Source organism: Peromyscus californicus, unplaced genomic scaffold, assembly GCF_007827085.1.
Source record: "Peromyscus californicus insignis strain IS unplaced genomic scaffold, ASM782708v3 Scaffold_3__1_contigs__length_106647218, whole genome shotgun sequence".
Taxonomy (NCBI): domain Eukaryota; kingdom Metazoa; phylum Chordata; class Mammalia; order Rodentia; family Cricetidae; genus Peromyscus; species Peromyscus californicus.
The window spans coordinates 36125579-36144193 of record NW_026294551.1 but is presented as its reverse complement, the minus strand read 5'-3'; the positions used below and the strand labels follow the sequence as shown (position 1 = coordinate 36144193).

At 40.5% G+C, this 18615-nt stretch overlaps 1 protein-coding gene across 3 annotated transcripts in view; it reads right to left on the bottom strand.

Moving 5' to 3' along the window:
* Vmp1 (vacuole membrane protein 1) overlaps window positions 1-18615 on the bottom strand; it is a 105921-nt gene that overhangs the window by 16335 nt on the left and 70971 nt on the right. For all 3 annotated transcript variants that reach the window (XM_052758874.1, XM_052758876.1, XM_052758875.1), the window contains exons 8-10: window positions 14514-14594; window positions 9114-9230; window positions 3472-3533 (exon numbers count right to left, since the gene is read on the bottom strand). In XM_052758874.1, coding sequence (XP_052614834.1) covers window positions 3472-3533; window positions 9114-9230; window positions 14514-14594 — 260 coding nt within the window. The remainder of the gene's footprint in view (window positions 1-3471; window positions 3534-9113; window positions 9231-14513; window positions 14595-18615) is intronic.

Sequence of the window (18615 nt, the reverse complement as noted above, 5' to 3'; positions counted from 1 at the left end):
GTTGGGATATAAGGCATGTGCTACCACACCTGTTTCATGTGGTCTTGGGGACTGAATCCAGGGCTTTGTGCAAGCTAGGCAATCACTTAAGCTACATTCCCAGGTTTTCTATTTTTTAGAGAAAAAGAATTTTTTCTATTATTATTATTATTTGTTTTTTTTTCAAGACAGGGTTTCTCTGTGTTGCCCTGGCTGTCCTGGAACTCATTCTGTAGACCAGTCTAGCCTCAAACTCACAGATATGGCGTGCCTCTGCCTCCCAAGTGCTGTGATTAAAGGTGTGCATCATTACTGCCTGACTTATACATAATTTTGATAATGTGTGTGGATATGTGTCTGCATGTAGGTATGTGCACTAGTAAAGATGCCCTTGGAGGCCAGAGGGCTGGTATCCCTTGGAGCTGGAGTTACAGGCGGCTGTGAACTATCAATGAGGGTACTGGAAACCAAACTTGGGCTCTCTACAAGTGCTCTAAGCCAAAGCCATCTGTCTAGCCCCTCACTGGGATTCTTTGAGGGACTAGGCCAGTGCAGTTTAAAAGAAAGGAATTGGGGACTTGGAAAAACAGAATGTGCCACGCTTTAACTAAGTTGTCCAAATATTAAAGGCACTTCAACTTCTATACAGTATAGAGAAACGGCAGAATTTCTTAGAAACTCCAAAATCTGAGGAAACAAACAGAAGAATATGGGCTAATGCCAATGACCAGATGACTTCTATTTGGACAACACATGTTCATTTCCTGCTATGTGTAAGTCAAGTGCTCAGGTGCTCAGGCCAGTGAACAGTAACACATGCTCTCTGGTTAGAGAGGCAGCTGAGTTGGTAGACTGCTTGCTCAGCACATATAAAGTCTCAGATTTGATCCCCAGAGCCACATAAACTGAGCCTTCCGGGGAACATCTAGAATTCCAGCACTCAGGAGGCGGAGGCAAGAGGATCACAAGTTTAAGATCAGCCTCAACTACATAAGGATGTTTGAGGTTGGCCTGGGCTACATAAGACTCCCAGAAAAAAAAAGGTGGGGGGGGGGGGACAAGTAATCATATATTTGTAAGCACAAAAATAAAACTGTAAGTGTATGTAGTACACGTGCTGTGCAGAGAGATCCCTAGCTCAGGAATATTTGACCAAATCATAGAAGGTTTTCTGAGAATAAAAGCTGAAATCTAATAGACATTCTGACTGTGGATGATGGATGGATTTATCCTCCATACAACACTTGGCACCAATGTGGAACACACACACACATTTTTTGTGGTGGTGGGGAACACACCTGGAACATTCTACATGTCAGGACTATACTCTACAACTGAGTGTATGCCTATGAGGTGATAATTGTATTTACACTTCCAGAGATTGAACCGAGGGCCTCCACATGCTGCCCAAATGGTATTCTGCTGAGTAACTGTTTTAGCCCCTGGAATGACTTGTTAGACTGGGAGTGTACTGCTAGGGGCATACACCGTGTAGAGGACCGTCTTATTACCAATGCATGGGATGGTCCCTCATAACGAAGAACACAAGGGTGCAAAGGGTAAGGCATCCTAAGGCAGGCAAAGGGAACAGCAGGCTCAAAGATGAACAGTGGGGATCCAGGCATCTGTGCCACTGTTTGAGCAGGAGACAGGCACTCAGAGCTCTATACACCTTCTTGAGGAGTTTTCGTTTTCTTTTAAGAACAAAAGGAAACCAAGTGAGGGTGTTCAGCAAAAAGGAGCAGAGGACTGAGGGTACTGTTGGTAACATGCCCAGTTAAAATTGTAAGGTCACTGATGGTGGCAGGGTGTAACGATCATTGGGGAGGTCTGGAACATTTCAGCAGATGAGACAGGCGGCTCTGTAATGCCCCTCCCCCACAGAAACCCCACAGGCTGGAGGTGATGGTGGTGGAGGAGAAAAGTAGCCGAAACTGTTACTGCTACAATGTTTAGTCTGAGGAGAGGAGAAATGAGGAAAGTGGGTACCACACAGCACTGTCATTCTACATGTATACGCATGTATGACAGCTTACATGTCTGTTCTTTCAGAATTTTCTCAAGGAAGGTGGAGTAATCTTTAAGATGGGTGAATACTTCCCTCACATTTCAAAAATGGGAGACAAGAATATCCATCCCCACCCACCACCCCAAGAAAGATGTACCTCAGGAGGGTCTCAAACTTTGACCCACCCTTAGCCTCCCCAGTGCTGGGAAGACAGGCCTGTACCAGAGGACCCACCTCCCCCTTCCTTTGCTTTGAAAGTGATATATAGTGACATATGAAGCATTTTGTTTACACAGATTCAGGCAGCACAAAAACCAGAGAGGTTACAGTTTCATGTATACATTATACTCCACATTAATAATCAGAAATTTAGGAATTAATAAAGCAATACTTGGTTCTATTTAGTATAGTCTCAAGAATGTATTTTTTCCTTATTTCATTAGCAATGAGATAGAAAATATTATAAAAATGATTTTTACTATAAAACACAATACATAAGAGTAATTATGCTATATAGTACATGGTTTAAAGAAAAATAAACCAACACAAACTCATCACCAAGTAGCAACTCATTTTAAATAGTAAAGATTTTCACAAATGTTTGGTGGTGCCAGTGACTTTTAAGATGCAGACTGACATGAAGGATAAGCAGAGTGCACTTTAAGCTAACACCTTACATCATGGCACACTCTACTACTAAAGGAAAGAAAATTCTCTCCTGCAAAAAAATAAATACAAAGAACACATGACGGATGATGCAACATCCTGATTCTGTTCAGATTCCAGCTGAAAATTAATCAAAATCGGCATTTCTGTGCTGTTTTATAGACCTGTAGCCGACAACTTTGTGACATTAATATTCAAACTGTATGTTAAAATGTTGTATTAACAATTTATATATTGTATTAATAATTTGTTGACTTGTAGCTGATGATTTTGTGACATTATCATTTGAACTGTATGTTAAAATTGTAATAAGTAAATAAACAAACAAAAGCATTGGATAGTTTGGCCCTTTTATTGGCCTAATTTTTCTCTAGTGAAGTAACAGCTTCCAACTTGATAAATTTTGAGAATATTATAACATACCACTGCACCTCCTTTAATGAAATACTCAAACTTTATGTAAGATTTATATTTAACAGAACTTGCAACTGTGTAGTTGGCCTAAAGCCCCATTAAACTCTAACGACACATGCATGCCTTTTCTACAAAGAGAGGCCACAGACACTAACTCCAAAGCTCTTTAAAATCAAAAATTATGTGAACTGATACGTATTTAGTTTCCAAAGAAATGGAAAAAGTGAGCTTCATTCTTCCCTGCAGTTGGGTAAGAACGTCTTTTCAATAACTAACAATAGGGCAAATACTTTTTGTTTCTCACAAACAGAGCCGTTTTAATTTTTCATCCTAACTTTCTCTTCCACACACATTCACTCTACTCAAAGCACAATATTAATATTAGTCTTTAAGGAATTACTCACCCAATGAAAGCCACCATCTGTTCCACGATGTGCTTGCTGAAAGTTATTATAACAAAGATTTTCTGTAAAGAAAACACCAGTTAAAATAAAGTCATTTAAAAGAACTACCTGTAATTCTAAAGTATAATTGTCTAAAAAGAAAAAAGATGTGATGTGCAGCCCCTAACAGTAATTTTAATATTTCTTTTAAAATAAGAGACCATTGAACTTAAACCGTAGTTGGCATTTTAAAGATGCTTTTCCTTAAGCACAGCTGTGGTCTTTCACAAGGATACAGGACTGTGTCTCAGAGAAAACGTGAGTCATGAAACCCGAGACTGGGAGGAAAGAGTGGAGATGAAGCCACTCTGCGCATCTCAGAATCCTGCCATGGGTTCCCATACAGCTCCCACCATGGACTCAAAGCTGATTACTCTAACAATAGGTGTCTGGCCTAAATCTACATCAGAGATTTGAGGAAGACTGCCTCTTGCTTTAGGAAGGTTTTACAGCAACAAGATCAAAGTTCCCAGAACCTGAACAAGCCCGACCTTCCAGGCTTAGGATTACAGAGTCCTCATCAGACTTTTCAAGTTTTTCGTCTGGTGAATATGAAGTACTCTATTAATTAAAAAATATTGATATCTGACATTAAGACAATAACAAGCCGGGCGGTGGTGGCGCACGCCTTTAATCCCAGCACTTGGGAGGCAGAGGCAGGCGGATCTCTGTGAGTTCGAGGCCAGCCTGGTCTACAGAGCTAGATCCAGGACAGGCGCCAAAACAACACAGAGAAACCCTGTCTCGAAAAAAAGGGAAAAAAAAGAATAACAAAATACTTCTAGTACTAACAGGTAGCTTGATTCAACACATATGAGCATAAAGTACATATTATGGATAACATTAGGCAATATTAAGGGATTTTAGGAAACACAAAGCTAAGACCATTTCTTCAAAATCTTGAAGAACTTTCCTGATTTTTCTAGAAATGGTAGATCTCTCTTTCTCTCTCGGAAATGCCACTAGTAGTTAAAAGGGAAGAAAAAGGAAGAGGAAGAAGAAGAAGAAGAAGAAGAAGAAGAAGAAGAAGAAGAAGAAGAAGAAGAAGAAGAAGAAAAAGGAAGAAGAAGAAGAAGAAGAAGAAGAAGAAGAAGAAGAAGAAGAAGAAAAAGGAAGAAGAAGAAGAAGAAGAAGCAGAAGAAGAAGAAGAAGAAGAAGAAGAAGAAGAAGAAGAAGAAGAAGAAGAAGCAGCAGCAGCAGCCAACAATGTGACACAGAAGTACAGGGAAAGGAAAGGTCACATGTAAGTGTATGATTGATTAGGGATTCAACAGTTTCTATTTAACTTTAGCTTATAAGGATGCACCATAATTCTCTAACTAAATATGAATAAAGCTGGATTCCTGGAGTGTCTCCAAATTCCTGAGAAGAACTCTTTAGTGCTCTGTTGTTGTTTGTTAAATGATTATTCCAGCCAATGTAACCCAAGGGGAGGGGTGGGAATAAAGTGAATACCAGCAGCCTTCCTTTTATCTGCTCCCTATGGATGTGAGGCAGGTAGCAAGCAGGGCTGCCCTGAGGCAGAACTCAGCAAGAAGAGCAACACATCAAGGTTACAGAACTGGCAGAAGGGTATTACAGCCTAACAAGACAACTCTCAGAGTAATTTAGAGGGAAGAGCACTGGTATAGGAGTCTACACCACAAACCAGCTATTTGGGGCCGTAAGTCTTTCACTAATCAACAGAAATAATGGTGTGACTTTCAGTGATTTCAACACCATAAGCTTTCCCTACCATCATTGCCTAACAATGCAAAATCAGCCAGTGGCCAATAATTGCACAACTTCATTGCTTGAGAAACAAAACAAAATTTCCTTTTTATATGCAACAGCTTAAAAATTCACTGTGCTGGGTAGGGCATAAAATGTGTCAGCCATTTAAGAACACATGTCTCAGTCTTTAAGGCTGGTGGTCTGAGTGGGGATTCTAGGAGATAGACGCAAGGCACAGACCACTGGATGTCTTTCCCACTCATGTGCATACAAGAAACAGGGAAAGGGCTGTGAGGGGTAAAGGATGTGAGCAGAGGAAACTAATGGTGCCAGAGCCAACCAAGAAGAGAGCATGTGCGAAGGTGCCCTTGGTGGCCAAAAGGTTAAACTGACCAGTTATCAAATTGTTAGTGTGTGCCTACTACATGCCAGAGGCTATTATCAGTGTTAGAAAACCTCAGTGAAAGCCAGGTCGTGGTGGCACACGCCTTTAATCCCAGCACTCAAGAGGCAGAAGTAGGCAGATTTCTGAGTTTGAGACCAGCCTGGTCTACAGAGTGAGTTCCAAGACAGCCAAGGCTACACAGAGAAACCCTGTCTTGGAAAACCAATAAAACAAAACAAAAAAACCTCAGTGATCCAAGGAAGAAACATTTCTGGGACTCAGAATCCACATTTGTGTGTGTTTCCTTTCATGGGGATGCAGACAGGCAAAAAACAAACAAACAAAAAACAAACAATAGTCATAGTAAGTAAGTAAGATGAACAAAGACAATCATGTTAATTTTCTTCATCATTTGGTAGCAAGACAATGTCTGTAAGTATCCCGCTCCAAGCAGAGAAGTTGCATCTACGTAGTGAATAGGAAAATTCTGACCTAACATAGTGGATGTGCTGATGGCAACTTTTTCCAGGAAGAAACAGACAGAAAGACACTAATAAAAATAAGTTATTGGAAGGCTGTCTAACGTCAAGCTGAGAATAAAAAAGGATGAAAGAAAAGCAAATGAGAAGATAGGTTTTAGTAGCGCACAGAAAAATTTGTGTGTGGGTGTTTCCCTGGACTTTGGAACTGGCCAGAATGTTTATATTACTCATTAATACTGCCTACTCAAGGAATGAGAAAGGCTTGTTCTCCTAAGCTACATCTGGATGCACATCAAGTGACATGCCTTTATAAACATGTTACTATGCACAATGGAACACGATACACATTTCCCACAGTCAGTAAAGGAACCCAGACTCTTGCCTTTCAGAAACACAAATGGACTGTCCTCCTTCTGTCTTTACATAGTAAGTAGAGAACAAACTTCAACTTCTGGAGCTTGTTTTGAATTCCAGGTCTGAAGGCAAGCCTTTTTACTTTTAAACATACGTTTGCTCTCTTTGAAATCTGCAAAACTACCTCATACCTGTCATTGGTCTTGATTAACAGCAGACAGTAAACCATTCACTTGCCGTCATCATATCGACAACGTTGTGAAGACAAGGCAAAAGAAGGAGCCCCGGAAAGGATACCCAGCTTGAGCCGGTTCAAATTCAGCCACTAGCATTCTTAGGGACAGTTTTTACTCATTAGCCACTCCAAGTGTGACAATTGTACTCAGAGTACTTCCTTTATCCCAGAATTCCACTGAGTTTAAAGTATGAAGTACAACATTAAAAAACATGAATTAGTGTATCTTAGAAGAAAATCTTCTTGGGATGTTTAAAAATCTACCAGTTTTGACTCCTTTTCTGAAACGAAAGGTCTGATAAGCTATGCACATACAGCTATAGAAAGGTGCTTAGCATTAAAATTTTCTTTTAAGCCTGTGGCCCCTGGTAGGTTTACCACGCTCCAGGGAAGGGCCATATATCTATGAATACATACATGGGCAGCACAAATTGGACTTGATGAATTAAAAATTAAAAAAAAAGATAATATAAAGTTTGGTGTGTATGGAAGGTGGTGGAGAGGGGATGAATGGGATGAAAATACACTGCACAAAATTTCCAAAGACCTAATAAAAAAGAAACTTGCAACAAAAATTTATGATAATATAAAGTCAATTTATTAAGGAAGAATAAAATAAGACAGATATAAATTTACAGAATATGGGGCTGGAGAGATGGCTCAGTAGTTAAGAGCACTTGCTGCTCTTGAAGAGAACTAGGGTTTGGTTCCCAGCACCCACGAGACATCCTCTCTCGGCCTCCTTGTGCACCAGGCATACATATAGTGCACATACATTACATGTAGGTAAAACATTCAAACACATAAAACAACACAGATTACAAGACAAACTGTTGTAAGAATTGAAATGACTGGGTACTTAAGTATTTACAACTCAAAAAGCTATGTTAGCATTTTTTAGCCCCTAAAAAAAAAAAACAAAGGAGAGAAAAACTATCTTGAGAAATATTACAAAATATTATTATTCAATAAAATATTTATTTTTAAAATTTTCATGAAGTGTTTATATATTAAGCACGTAAGTAGCATTGCAGTATTAAAAAACTTGTGTTCACAGAACCAAATACTTTTTGGGAGGGTTTTACAACCCCTGTAGCCCTGTGTATCCTGGAACTCACTATGTAGACCAGGCTGGCCTCAAACTCAGAGATCCAACTGCTTCTACCTCCCGAGTGCTGGGACTAAAGGTGTGCACCACCACACTTGACATTAAACTAAATACTGAATACAAGTGGGAAGAAATAAACTCCTTGAAGGAGGAAAAAGATATCACTGACTGTTGAGTGACCATTTTGACAGCAGAAGACAGTTCTCAAAGGCAGGCTCCTGTCATCTTCCCCCCACCCCCTTTTGGAGACAGGGTCTATGTATCTCTGGCTGGCCTAGAACTAGTTATGTAGACAGGGCTGGCTTTGATCTCTCAGTGAGTGCTGGGATTAAAGGCATGAACCAACACACCTGGCATCCCCCCTCCTTTTAAAAGATTGATTTCTTTGTCAATGGGTGTTTCGCCTGCATGTATATATGTGTACCATGTGCATGCAGTGCCCACAGAAGCCAGAAGATGTCAGATTCCTTGGGATTAAAGCTACACATGGTTATTAGCAGCCATGTGGGTGCTGTAAAATGAACCAGGGTTCTCTGGAAGAGCAGCCAGTGCTCTTAACTGCTGGGCATCTCTTCAGTCCCTCATTCTCCTCTTTAATTGCCAGAGCCAGGGAGGTGTTAGGAAGAATCACTGGGGATAGATTTTTATTTTCAGAGATATGATTCCACGGTTCTTAACTTTCTTTTAGTAAATTCTTACTTGCTGCAAGCCACACTGATTAAAAACACATTCTTTCCAGGTTAATTTTTATCAGTGAGACTTGTCCTTAGATGGGAGAGTTTACAGTCCAGGACACAAGCATTTCTCTCTCACTTAGGTTCTTAGCCTTTTTCTATTTGTGGGGATCTTAAAGGGGATGCGAAGAGTGGCTCGGGGGCTAGCAGAGTCTCACTTCTCTAACCCGCAGCCAGCATTTCCTCACCTCCTCAGGCACCTGTCTCTTCCCCGCACTAACAACGGCCTGGTTTTCAGTACAGAATATTGGTGCTGAGAAGTGCTATGCAAAGCATGGGAAGGAAAGGAAGGACCAATGACAGGCAGCACTCCTTCATGTGTGGTCATGAAGGAGATACATTTTTGTGACTGTGTATATGAAAATGATATGCATCTTCTCACATCAGAACACTACTTTTATAAGTTTTGGATAGTTTCATGGAACAAAAAATGAAGCAAGAAGGAAGAAGGAAAAGAAGAGGATTCAAGGGAATTCACATATTTCTAAAATTGCATGCTTTATCATCTAAGTAGCAACTGACTGATGGAAGCAGGAACCAACCAGTGCCTTGGTTCCATCAGGTCATTAAGCAGTGACTCTGCTATAATTACCTGGATATGCATTTTAATGATTGCTTTTCCAATCAGGGTTGCACCAAAGAAGGTCCAAAACGGTACAAGGAAGTGTCCACATGTTATTCCAGCCAGGTCAAACAGAGGATTTGGAATCTGTTGAGATAGAGAAAAAGAAAAAAAAAAAAAAAAGACTTGCATATGTAATTCAAAGAAAACTTTAATTTAGGTTCCCTGGTCAGTGTATGACAATGTTCAAAAGAAGAGGTAGAAATTCTTTTTTTTTTTTTTTTTTTAAATTTTACTTATTTATATTTTATATATGAGTGCTTGTATATATAACTGCACGCCAGAAGAGGGTATCAGGTCCTATTAAGATGGCCGTGAAGCACCATGTGGATGCTGGGAATTGAACTCAAGACCTCTAGAAGAGCAGCCTGTGCTCTTAACTGGTGAGCCATCTCCCACCTGACTAGGTAGGAATTCTAACTTGAGTCCCTAAGCTGGGTCTCATATTCACTGTAGACTGTCCTTCTATGAGATCACAGCAAACTAAACTGCACCCATACACAGTTTTTAACACATAAGAAATAGATAAACCCATGGATCTGCAGAAATTTAATTCCTTTTAGTAGACTTTCTGCTCATTTGGTGGCTCTTTTCTATGGTAAGGTATGAATGCAGTCTTAAGATTATTGAAGACGTTACAAATAAATTCTTACCCCAAACACAATGAGCTAGAAGAGCTCATATCTTCAGTAAACATTATGTTAAATCCATAATTACATTTATTGATGGACTTTTTTCACGTTTAAAAACTCATTATTAGCTGTTGGCACTACATGTCTGTAATTGTAGCATTTAGGATAAATAAGTAAGATCCTGTCTCAAAAAATAATTCAATATTTGTACTTAATTTTAAGAAAGCCTAAGGCGGGCCGGGCGGTGGTGGCGCACGCCTTTAATCCCAGCACTCGGGAGGCAGAGCCAGGCGGATCTCTGTGAGTTCGAGGCCAGCCTGGTCTCCAAAGCGAGTTCCAGGAAAGGCGCAAAGCTACACAGAGAAACCCTGTCTCGAAAAACCAAAAAAAAAAAAAAAAGAAAGCCTAAGGCTTTGGGGCTACATGACATATTTTCAAAAGAAGGTCAAGGGTGGAGCTCTGAAAGCACACTGATTCAGATGTCTTGAATACTCTGTCCTAGACAAATAAGTGATTGACAATACACACCTTTCTAAACATTTCCACATTAAACAATTTCATGTAAAATGTAAAGAAATCATAACTGTTTTTGGGGATTTCATTTATTTTTCTCCCACAGAAGTACTGACTGTTGGCTGGGCCGTTTATAAGTCAATTAATTTATATAATTTTATTTTTGAACTCCAAAAGCAAAGTCCGGTTTAAAAAAATATTTGCCACATATGGTCTTCTAAGAACACTGCCATGGCGACTGAGGGTTCAAGTGCTCCTCCTTTAGAGGTGCTTTGACTCTACACTCAGATTTCCTTTTTTTTTTTTTTTTTGGTTTTTCGAGACAGGGTTTCTCTGTGTAGCTTTGCGCCTTTCCTGGGACTCACTTGGTAGCCCAGGCTGGCCTCGAACTCACAGAGATCCGCCTGGCTCTGCCTCCCGAGTGCTGGGATTAAAGGCGTGCGCCACCACCGCCCGGCTTACACTCAGATTTCTTGTGCAAGGCTCACCTCCTCTCTAGTGTGGACAGAGCTCAGAGGCCACATTTCACTTTTAACTTGCTGAATATTTCACTCTAGTTGGATACTTTCAGAAAAGGGTAATCAAACAATATCATGCATGATATTGTTGTTGTTTTCTGAAGTTATAATTAAATAAATCAAGAGGACAAACAGAATTAAACTACTTGACTTCAGGGCTAGAGAGGTGGCTCAGAGACTGCTCTCCCAGACTGCCACCCACGTGGGAGCTAACAACCATCTGTCACACTAGTCCCAGTGGATCCAGTGTCCTCTTCTTGCTCCTGCAGGCACCCGTTACTGACCTGCATGCAGGCAAAACACCCATGTATATTAATGCAACAGAAACAAACAAACAAAAAGGTCCTACAGATTGCTTTAAAATTTGCTTTCACCAAGGGGTTTTATCTTAAGTTTAAATGTTGACATCAAAATAACTAATAAGTGCCCTTTTAATCTTAATTAAAAACATCTTAGATAAAATTCCTAGACAGCCCACTCATCTTTAAATGTATGTTAACTCTTAATTGGACATAATGCCTGGAATGGAGGAGTGAATTTCCACCACACAGGTGCGAATGAGTGACAGTGAATACAAGCGTTCTACTTCAGGAAATGAAAGGTAGTTCATTTTTCTCAGGAATACTGAGACAATTTTTAAATTGTGCTCTGGCTAGTTAGGTTGTTCTAAGGGGTTTGCCTCACCAACACACCTAATCCCACATGCTACACGAATCTATCAAACACTTTTTTTTTTTTTTTTTTTGGTTTTTTGAGACAGGGTTTCTCTGTGTAGCTTTGCGCCTTTCCTGGATCTCGCGCTGTAGACCAGGCTGGCCTCGAACTCACAGAGATCCGCCTGGCTCTGCCTCCCGAGTGCTGGGATTAAAGGCGTGCGCCACCACCGCCCGGCTATCAAACACATTTTGCAGAGAAAAATGGTTAGACAGATTAAAGCATTTCCTCTATGAAAGATCTGAACCTAGGCAACATGGCTCAGCCTGTTCTCTTGGCCTCAAATTAAGAACATTATTATCCAATAGGCTCCTCAGCTTACCCATAGCACTTTTCACTTAATGCTGTATTTCTTTCTCCCCGCCCCCCTTTCTTGAGAGGGAGTTTCTCTGTGTAGCCCTGGAACTCACTCTGTAGATCAAACCAGCCTCGAACTCGGAGATCCACCTGTGTCAGGCTTGAGAGCCTGGGCTAAGAGTGTGTACCATCACATCAGGCTTAACTTTTGAAGATTTATTTTATTAATTTTTCTGAGACAGGGTCTTTATGTAGCTCTGGCTGTCCTGCAACTCACTGTATAGACTAGGCTGGCCTTAAAGTCACAGAGATTTGCCTTCCTCTGCCTACCAAATTCGGGGACTAAAGGCGAGGCCACTACACCTGGCTTTTTTTTTTTTTTTTTTTTTTTTTTGGTTTTTCGAGACAGGGTTTCTCTGTGTAGCTTTGCGCCTTTCCTGGAACTCACTTGGTAGCCCAGGCTGGCCTCGAACTCACAGAGATCCGCCTGCCTCTGCCTCCCGAGTGCTGGGATTAAAGGCGTGCGCCACCACCGCCCGGCTTACACCTGGCTTTTAACCTTGTATTTCAAATGTCTCTACTCATTCTTTTGGATCTTTCACGTTCACTCTCCAGCTCCTTCATTTCACCCTTTAATTTTTGGCCTGTGCTGCGTGAACACTCTACCATCTAAGCACACACCCAAGGGTGACACTTACTTCTTTGGTTTTTGTTCCTACTGTTTTGTTTTTGATGAACAGAGTCTTTCTATGTAGCCCTGGCTGTTCTGGAACTCACTATGTAGACCAGGCTAGCCTCAAACTCACTCAGAGTGGTCTTTAACTTACAGCTATCCTCCTGCCTCAGACTCCCAAATACTGAGATTACAGGTACATGCTATCACCTCCTTTTATTTATTTATTCCTAGGATGCAGTAATTGATAAAAGCTGATAAAAATCACAATAAAAGTAAATGAGCATTTATGTTCGAGGCACTATATTTGTTACTGCAAAAATGTTTTATGCTTGTGTGTGTGTTTGCACGCACACATGCATGTGAGTGTCAGGAAAACTTCAGGACACCAACTATCGTCTTCATCTTTACTTGGGTTCTGGGGGTTGAGCTCAGGCCACAAGTGCCTTTACTTACTCCCTCAATCATCTCACCAACTCACAAGCTGCTTTTGGAGACAAGGCTTCATGTGTCCTAGGCTGGCCTCAAACCTCAAGGCTGCCGTGTCACCAAGACAGAAGACCCTGAACTTCTCATCCTCCTGATCCTCCTGTGTCCAATCAGTGCTGGGCTACAGCTGTACTCCACATCTGTTTATTGATCACAAATCTCATCCTAAAGCTTATCAGTCTTTGTGAGGAAAGCCTCATTGCACCTTTTTATATTTGTTATATTATTGTGATAGAGGACTGGATTAGAAAGGAGTACATGCCAGGTGGTGATGGCGCATGCCTTTAATCCCATCTCTCTGTGAGTTTGAGGCCAACTAGGTCTACAGAGCGAGTTCCAGGACAGTAAAGACTGTTTCACAGAGAAACCCTGTCTTGAAAAACAAAAACAAAAACAAAAAAAGAGGAGTACACTATGAAGACCTCTAATGTTTCCAGGATCAAAAACAGTAATTTAGGCGTATGGACATTTTGGTTTAAGTGTGCGTGTGTATGTGTATCAGGGATCTGTCTGTTTCCATCTCCCATCTTGCCACTCCACTACCTTGGCTTTTTATGATTCTGAGAATCCCAACTGAATTCCTCATGCTTCCAAGGCAACTGTCATAACCTAAATAAGAGCTAAAATGTCAAGTCAGATTTTATATGAATCTTCCTGTTAATACTTGGAACTCTGGAAAAAGACTTATCTAATTCATTTCATTATTAATTCTTCGTAGGAATAATGAATTTTATTTATATCGTTCTTGCTGAATCAAGTCTTTCAGATCTAGAGCCATTATTGTGTGATGAAATACTTAAATGCAAATAAGCTCAATTAATAACATGAGTGATTCACAAAATTTATACTCAGTAAAAGTGATAGCCGCTGGGTATAGCTGGGTACACCTTTAATCATAGCATTAGTAGGTAGAGGCAGGTGGATTATTTCTGCGAGTTCCAGCCAGGGCTACATTATAAGATCCTATCTCAAAAAAAACAAAACAAGCCGGGTGGTGGTGGTGGTGGTGGTGGTGGTGGTGGTGTGGTGGTGGTGCATGCCTTTAATCCCATCACTCAGGAGGCAGAGCCAGGTGGATCTCTGTGAGTTTGAGGCCAGCCTGGGCTACAGAGTGAGATCCAGGAAAGGCGCAAAGCTAAACAGAGAAACCCTGTCTCGAAAAACCAAAAACAAAAAACCAAAAAAAAAAAAAAAAAACCCCTCCTCCCCCCCACCAAAAACAACCAACAGACAAGCAAAACAAAACCCCACAAACAACATTTTTGTTTATTCAGGAGTGTATTTTTAAAAACAAACTGAGGTGCTGGAGGGACTGCTCAGCATTCCCAGTTCAGATCCCAGCACCCACACGGTGGCTCACAACCACCTAACTCCAGTTCCAGAGGATCTGATCCTCTTCTGACCTTGGCAGGCAGCAGGCACGAATGTGGTACATGTACATACTTACAAAACACTCATACACATAAAAACAAAGTGATCAAAACATAGTCAAACCATTTAGTGAAATTTACAGCTCTAAAGATAATCTACTTACAGAAGCACAGGCCAAAATTCCAAAAAATCCAACTTTCTGTACTAGGTTTTGAACTGCCAGTTTTGCCCGTGATGCAAAGTCCTGTAAAAACAAAGATTTTGAAACATATCATTCATTTATTAATTTGTGATTGTGTATGTGTGTGTGTGTGTGTGTGTGTGTGTGTGTGTGTGTGTGTGTGTGTGTGTACATGAGGGGATGGTTCTTTACTTCTGCCACATAGGTTCTGGGGACTGAACTTAGGTCATCAGGCTGTGTCTTTACCCCCAGAGGCGTATGCTGTCCTGAAAGTCAACTCTCTCTGATAGGTGGCTGTATTAAGTGTCTTACAATCTGGTAGCATCAATTCTTACTTGTTTGTATACAGATTCTTGCTCTGTAGTGCAGACTGGCCTGGAAATCATGACCCTCCTGTCTCTTCTCCTGAGTGCTAGGACTAAAGGTATGTACCACCACATCTGGCTCATACTGATTCATTCAAGGAGTAGCAAGTTTCATGGGAAAACATGCAAACAAATCTTCACAGAGTTTCACATACTTAAATGTCTCCCCACATTTAAGAAGGAACTGATGTATCACTGGGGTTCTCTCTGTAGAGATGGACAGAATATTGTAAACCACATGCGTCAAATCCTTCTGTTGGAAACCCTGGCTTTACCCTATCTTCTTCTTTTCCTCTTTATAACTTGACAGACTTAACCTCCAACAGCATGGTAGAAAGCCGCAATTTTCCAAGACAATAAAGACATCTAGGCCTAAACTAGCCATTTTGAAAAACTTCATTGTTGTCAACCATTTACCCTACCATGCTACAGATTCTGAAGCTATTCCTTTTACCCTATTTTACCCTTGTATCTGTTATCCATCATCCCTTCATCCATCGCTCCCCATGCCCAAGAGAAAAATGTAACCATTATTCTTCTACCTTCTTTTAGACCAACATTTTAGCTTCTATATATAAATAAGGGGTATTTATCTTTCTGTTCTGGAATTTTTGTTGTTATTGTTTGAGACAAGGTTTCTGTGTGTAGCTCTGGCTGTCCTGGAACTTTGAGATCCGTCTGCCACTGCCTCCTCAGTGCTGAGTTTAAAGGCATGCACCACCACTGCCTGGCTTCTGTCCCTGAATTATTTCACTTAACATATAATATCCTCTAGTTCCATTCATATTGTCTCAAAAAGCCCAAATTACGTTCTTTTCTATGACTGAGCAATTTTCTGTCACACACACACACACACACACACACACACACACACACACACACATCAAATGTTCTTTTTATATCAATGAAAACCTAGGTACATTCAGTTCTATCATGGCACTTACATAATCCCTGATTCATAAAATTATTCAAAATTAATTTTTTACCTTGTGATTTAGACAAGATCAACAGATTTAAACTAGCCAGGCAGTAGTGGCACATGCCTTTAATCCCAGCACTCGGGAGGCTGAGGCAGGCATATCTCTGTGAGGCCAGCCTGATCTACAGAGAATTCTAGGACAGCCAGGGCTACACAGAGAAACCCTGTCTCAAAAAACAAAAAACAAAAACAAAACAACAACAACAACAACAAAAAAAAACCAAAGCAAAAACCCAAACAGACTTAAACTGGTAGAGACATAATACAGTTAATATAAAGAAACAAAGGTTAAACATTCTAAATACCTCATACGAACACACTGTCCTATCATATCTAACTCTTTCCCCCTACAAAAGTATATTTAAGACTACGGAAACTCAAAGAAGCTTCCCCCCCTCCAACCCCCCAGAGGAGGGCCTGGGGTTCTGCTATGTTGCCCAGGCTGGCCTGGAACTCCTGATCCTCCTGCATCAGCTCCCCAAACATTGAGGATTACAGATGTGGACTCAAAGCAGGAAACACCTTTTTTTTTAGTTTAAAAACAAATTCTGACAAAGAAGTCAATTCAACCCAGGCCTGTAACTAGGAAGACTAGGGAAGGCCGTTCTGCCCTCGGGGGGCAGGACCTCTTGAGAAGTTAAGAGAAACAAAGAAAACAAGTTTGGTTCTTTGAGGAGCCGTGTCCAACCTCAGGTATCCTTAGGAGCACTTCTACAACCTGGATTTGAGTGAAGAATTTACCCATCCAAACAAGTAAGGCAGAAACTTCCACTGGCTGTATTTTTGCTTTTTATTTATTTATTTATTTATTTTTTTTTTTTTGAAGTTTCAAGAGCTTTATTGGGACCTTCCTGAGCTGTTTGTCAGTGTCAGGAACCCAGCTCCCCATCCCCACCACGCCTGCTGTTGGTATATTTTTGCTTTTTAATTTGAAGCTGAATGTATTACAAGGAAAAGAAACAAAATATTTTTTTAATGGGAAGTTTTATTTTTTAAAAATAGTAAAAGTAATTTATTAAAAGGAGATTTTATAAATTTTATGTATTTAACATAGTCCTTTCAGTTTTTCTAACAGTTCTCAGGTTTTCTGTTCTAAGAATTAAAGTTATAATAATGTGCCAAATAATTCATGAACATTAACTGGAGTCAATGTGAAATCTGCACTATATTTCATTACAAGAAATAATTAGCACCGGGCGGTGGTGGCGCACGCCTTTAATCCCAGCACTCGGGAGGCAGAGCCAGGCGGATCTCTGTGAGTTCGAGGCCAGCCTGGTCTACAAAGCGAGTTCCAGAAAAGGCACAAAGCTACACAGAGAAACCCTGTCTTGAAAAACAAAGCAAAAACAAAAACAAACAAACAAAAAAAACCCACTAACCCCCCCCCCAAAAAGAAACAATTAGCTGAATTAATTGGCAGTTTCATGGACTCAACTATCCCCTTTGCCAACGTATTAGTACTTGTACCAAATCCAAAGTATTTTACACTAGTCAAGAAATTCATGGTTATATTTCATAAACATAGTTATGTTATTGTATTTATTTTAATCTAAAGTCACACAAACAGAACTTACTGATTAAGTATGTGTATGTACACATACATATAAGCGTGCTTTCCTGTGCAAGTGTGTGTGGAAGGCAGGGGTTGCCTGCTGCAGGCACCTCCCTCTATTATGCTGACTATTACTGCCGCTAATATCACTGGAGACAGTGTCGCTCATTGTTCCTCCTGAGATCTCCCCAGTGCTGGGATTACAGTCATGTGTTGCCATGCCTTTCTCTAACTGAGTGATTATCTGTACTTGGGTTCTCATGCTTCCTCACTGAGCCATCCCCCCAGCCACACCAATAAAGGTTTAAAGGATTTATTTATTTTTAATTTTGAGTAGTCTTAAGGATCAAACCCATGGCCTTCAAGTGCTCTACAATTGAAATACCCCAGGTCTAAAAATCTAATTGAAACATCATTCTTTTATCTCCCCACATGTTCAGCATTATAAATGTAATTTTGCTTTCCTGGTTGCCATATAGGTTAAAAATCATGTATTTATTTGAGACAGGATTTCACTGTATAACCCTGGCTGGCTTGGAACTCAAAGAGATCACCCAGCCTCTGTCTTCTCAGTGCTAGGGTTAAAGGCATGTGCAACCAAGCCTAACGTGTTTTTTGTTTTGTTTTTATTGTTGTTGTAAGTTACTTTTTATCTTTTAAATGTATTTATTTTATTTTATGTGTATGAGTGTTCTTGTCTGTACACTGAAATTGTATCATGTGCATGTAGGGTGCCTGTAGAGGATGGAAGAGAATTCCAGGTTCCCTGGAACTGGAATAACAGGTGGTCCATCGTGTGTGTGCCAGGAATCAAACCTGGGTCCGCTACAATAGCAGCCAGTGCTCTTAACCACAGAGCCATCTCTCCAGCCCTTAGTACTTTTATCACTTATATTCTTCTTTAAAAATTTTATTTTCATTGGCTGTTTTACCTGCATGTATGTGTGAGGGTGTCAGATCTTGGAGTTACAGTTGTGAACTGCCATGTGGATGCTGGGAATTGAACCTGGGTCCTCTGGAAGAGCAGTCAGTATCCTTAACCACTGAGCCATTTCTCCAGCCCATCATTTATATAATTTTTTTTTCCTTCTGTTTTTTTGAGACACGGTTTCTCTGTGTAATAGCTCGTGCTGTCCTGAAACTTGTTTTGTAGACCAGGCTGGCCTTGAACTCACTGAGCTCTGCCTG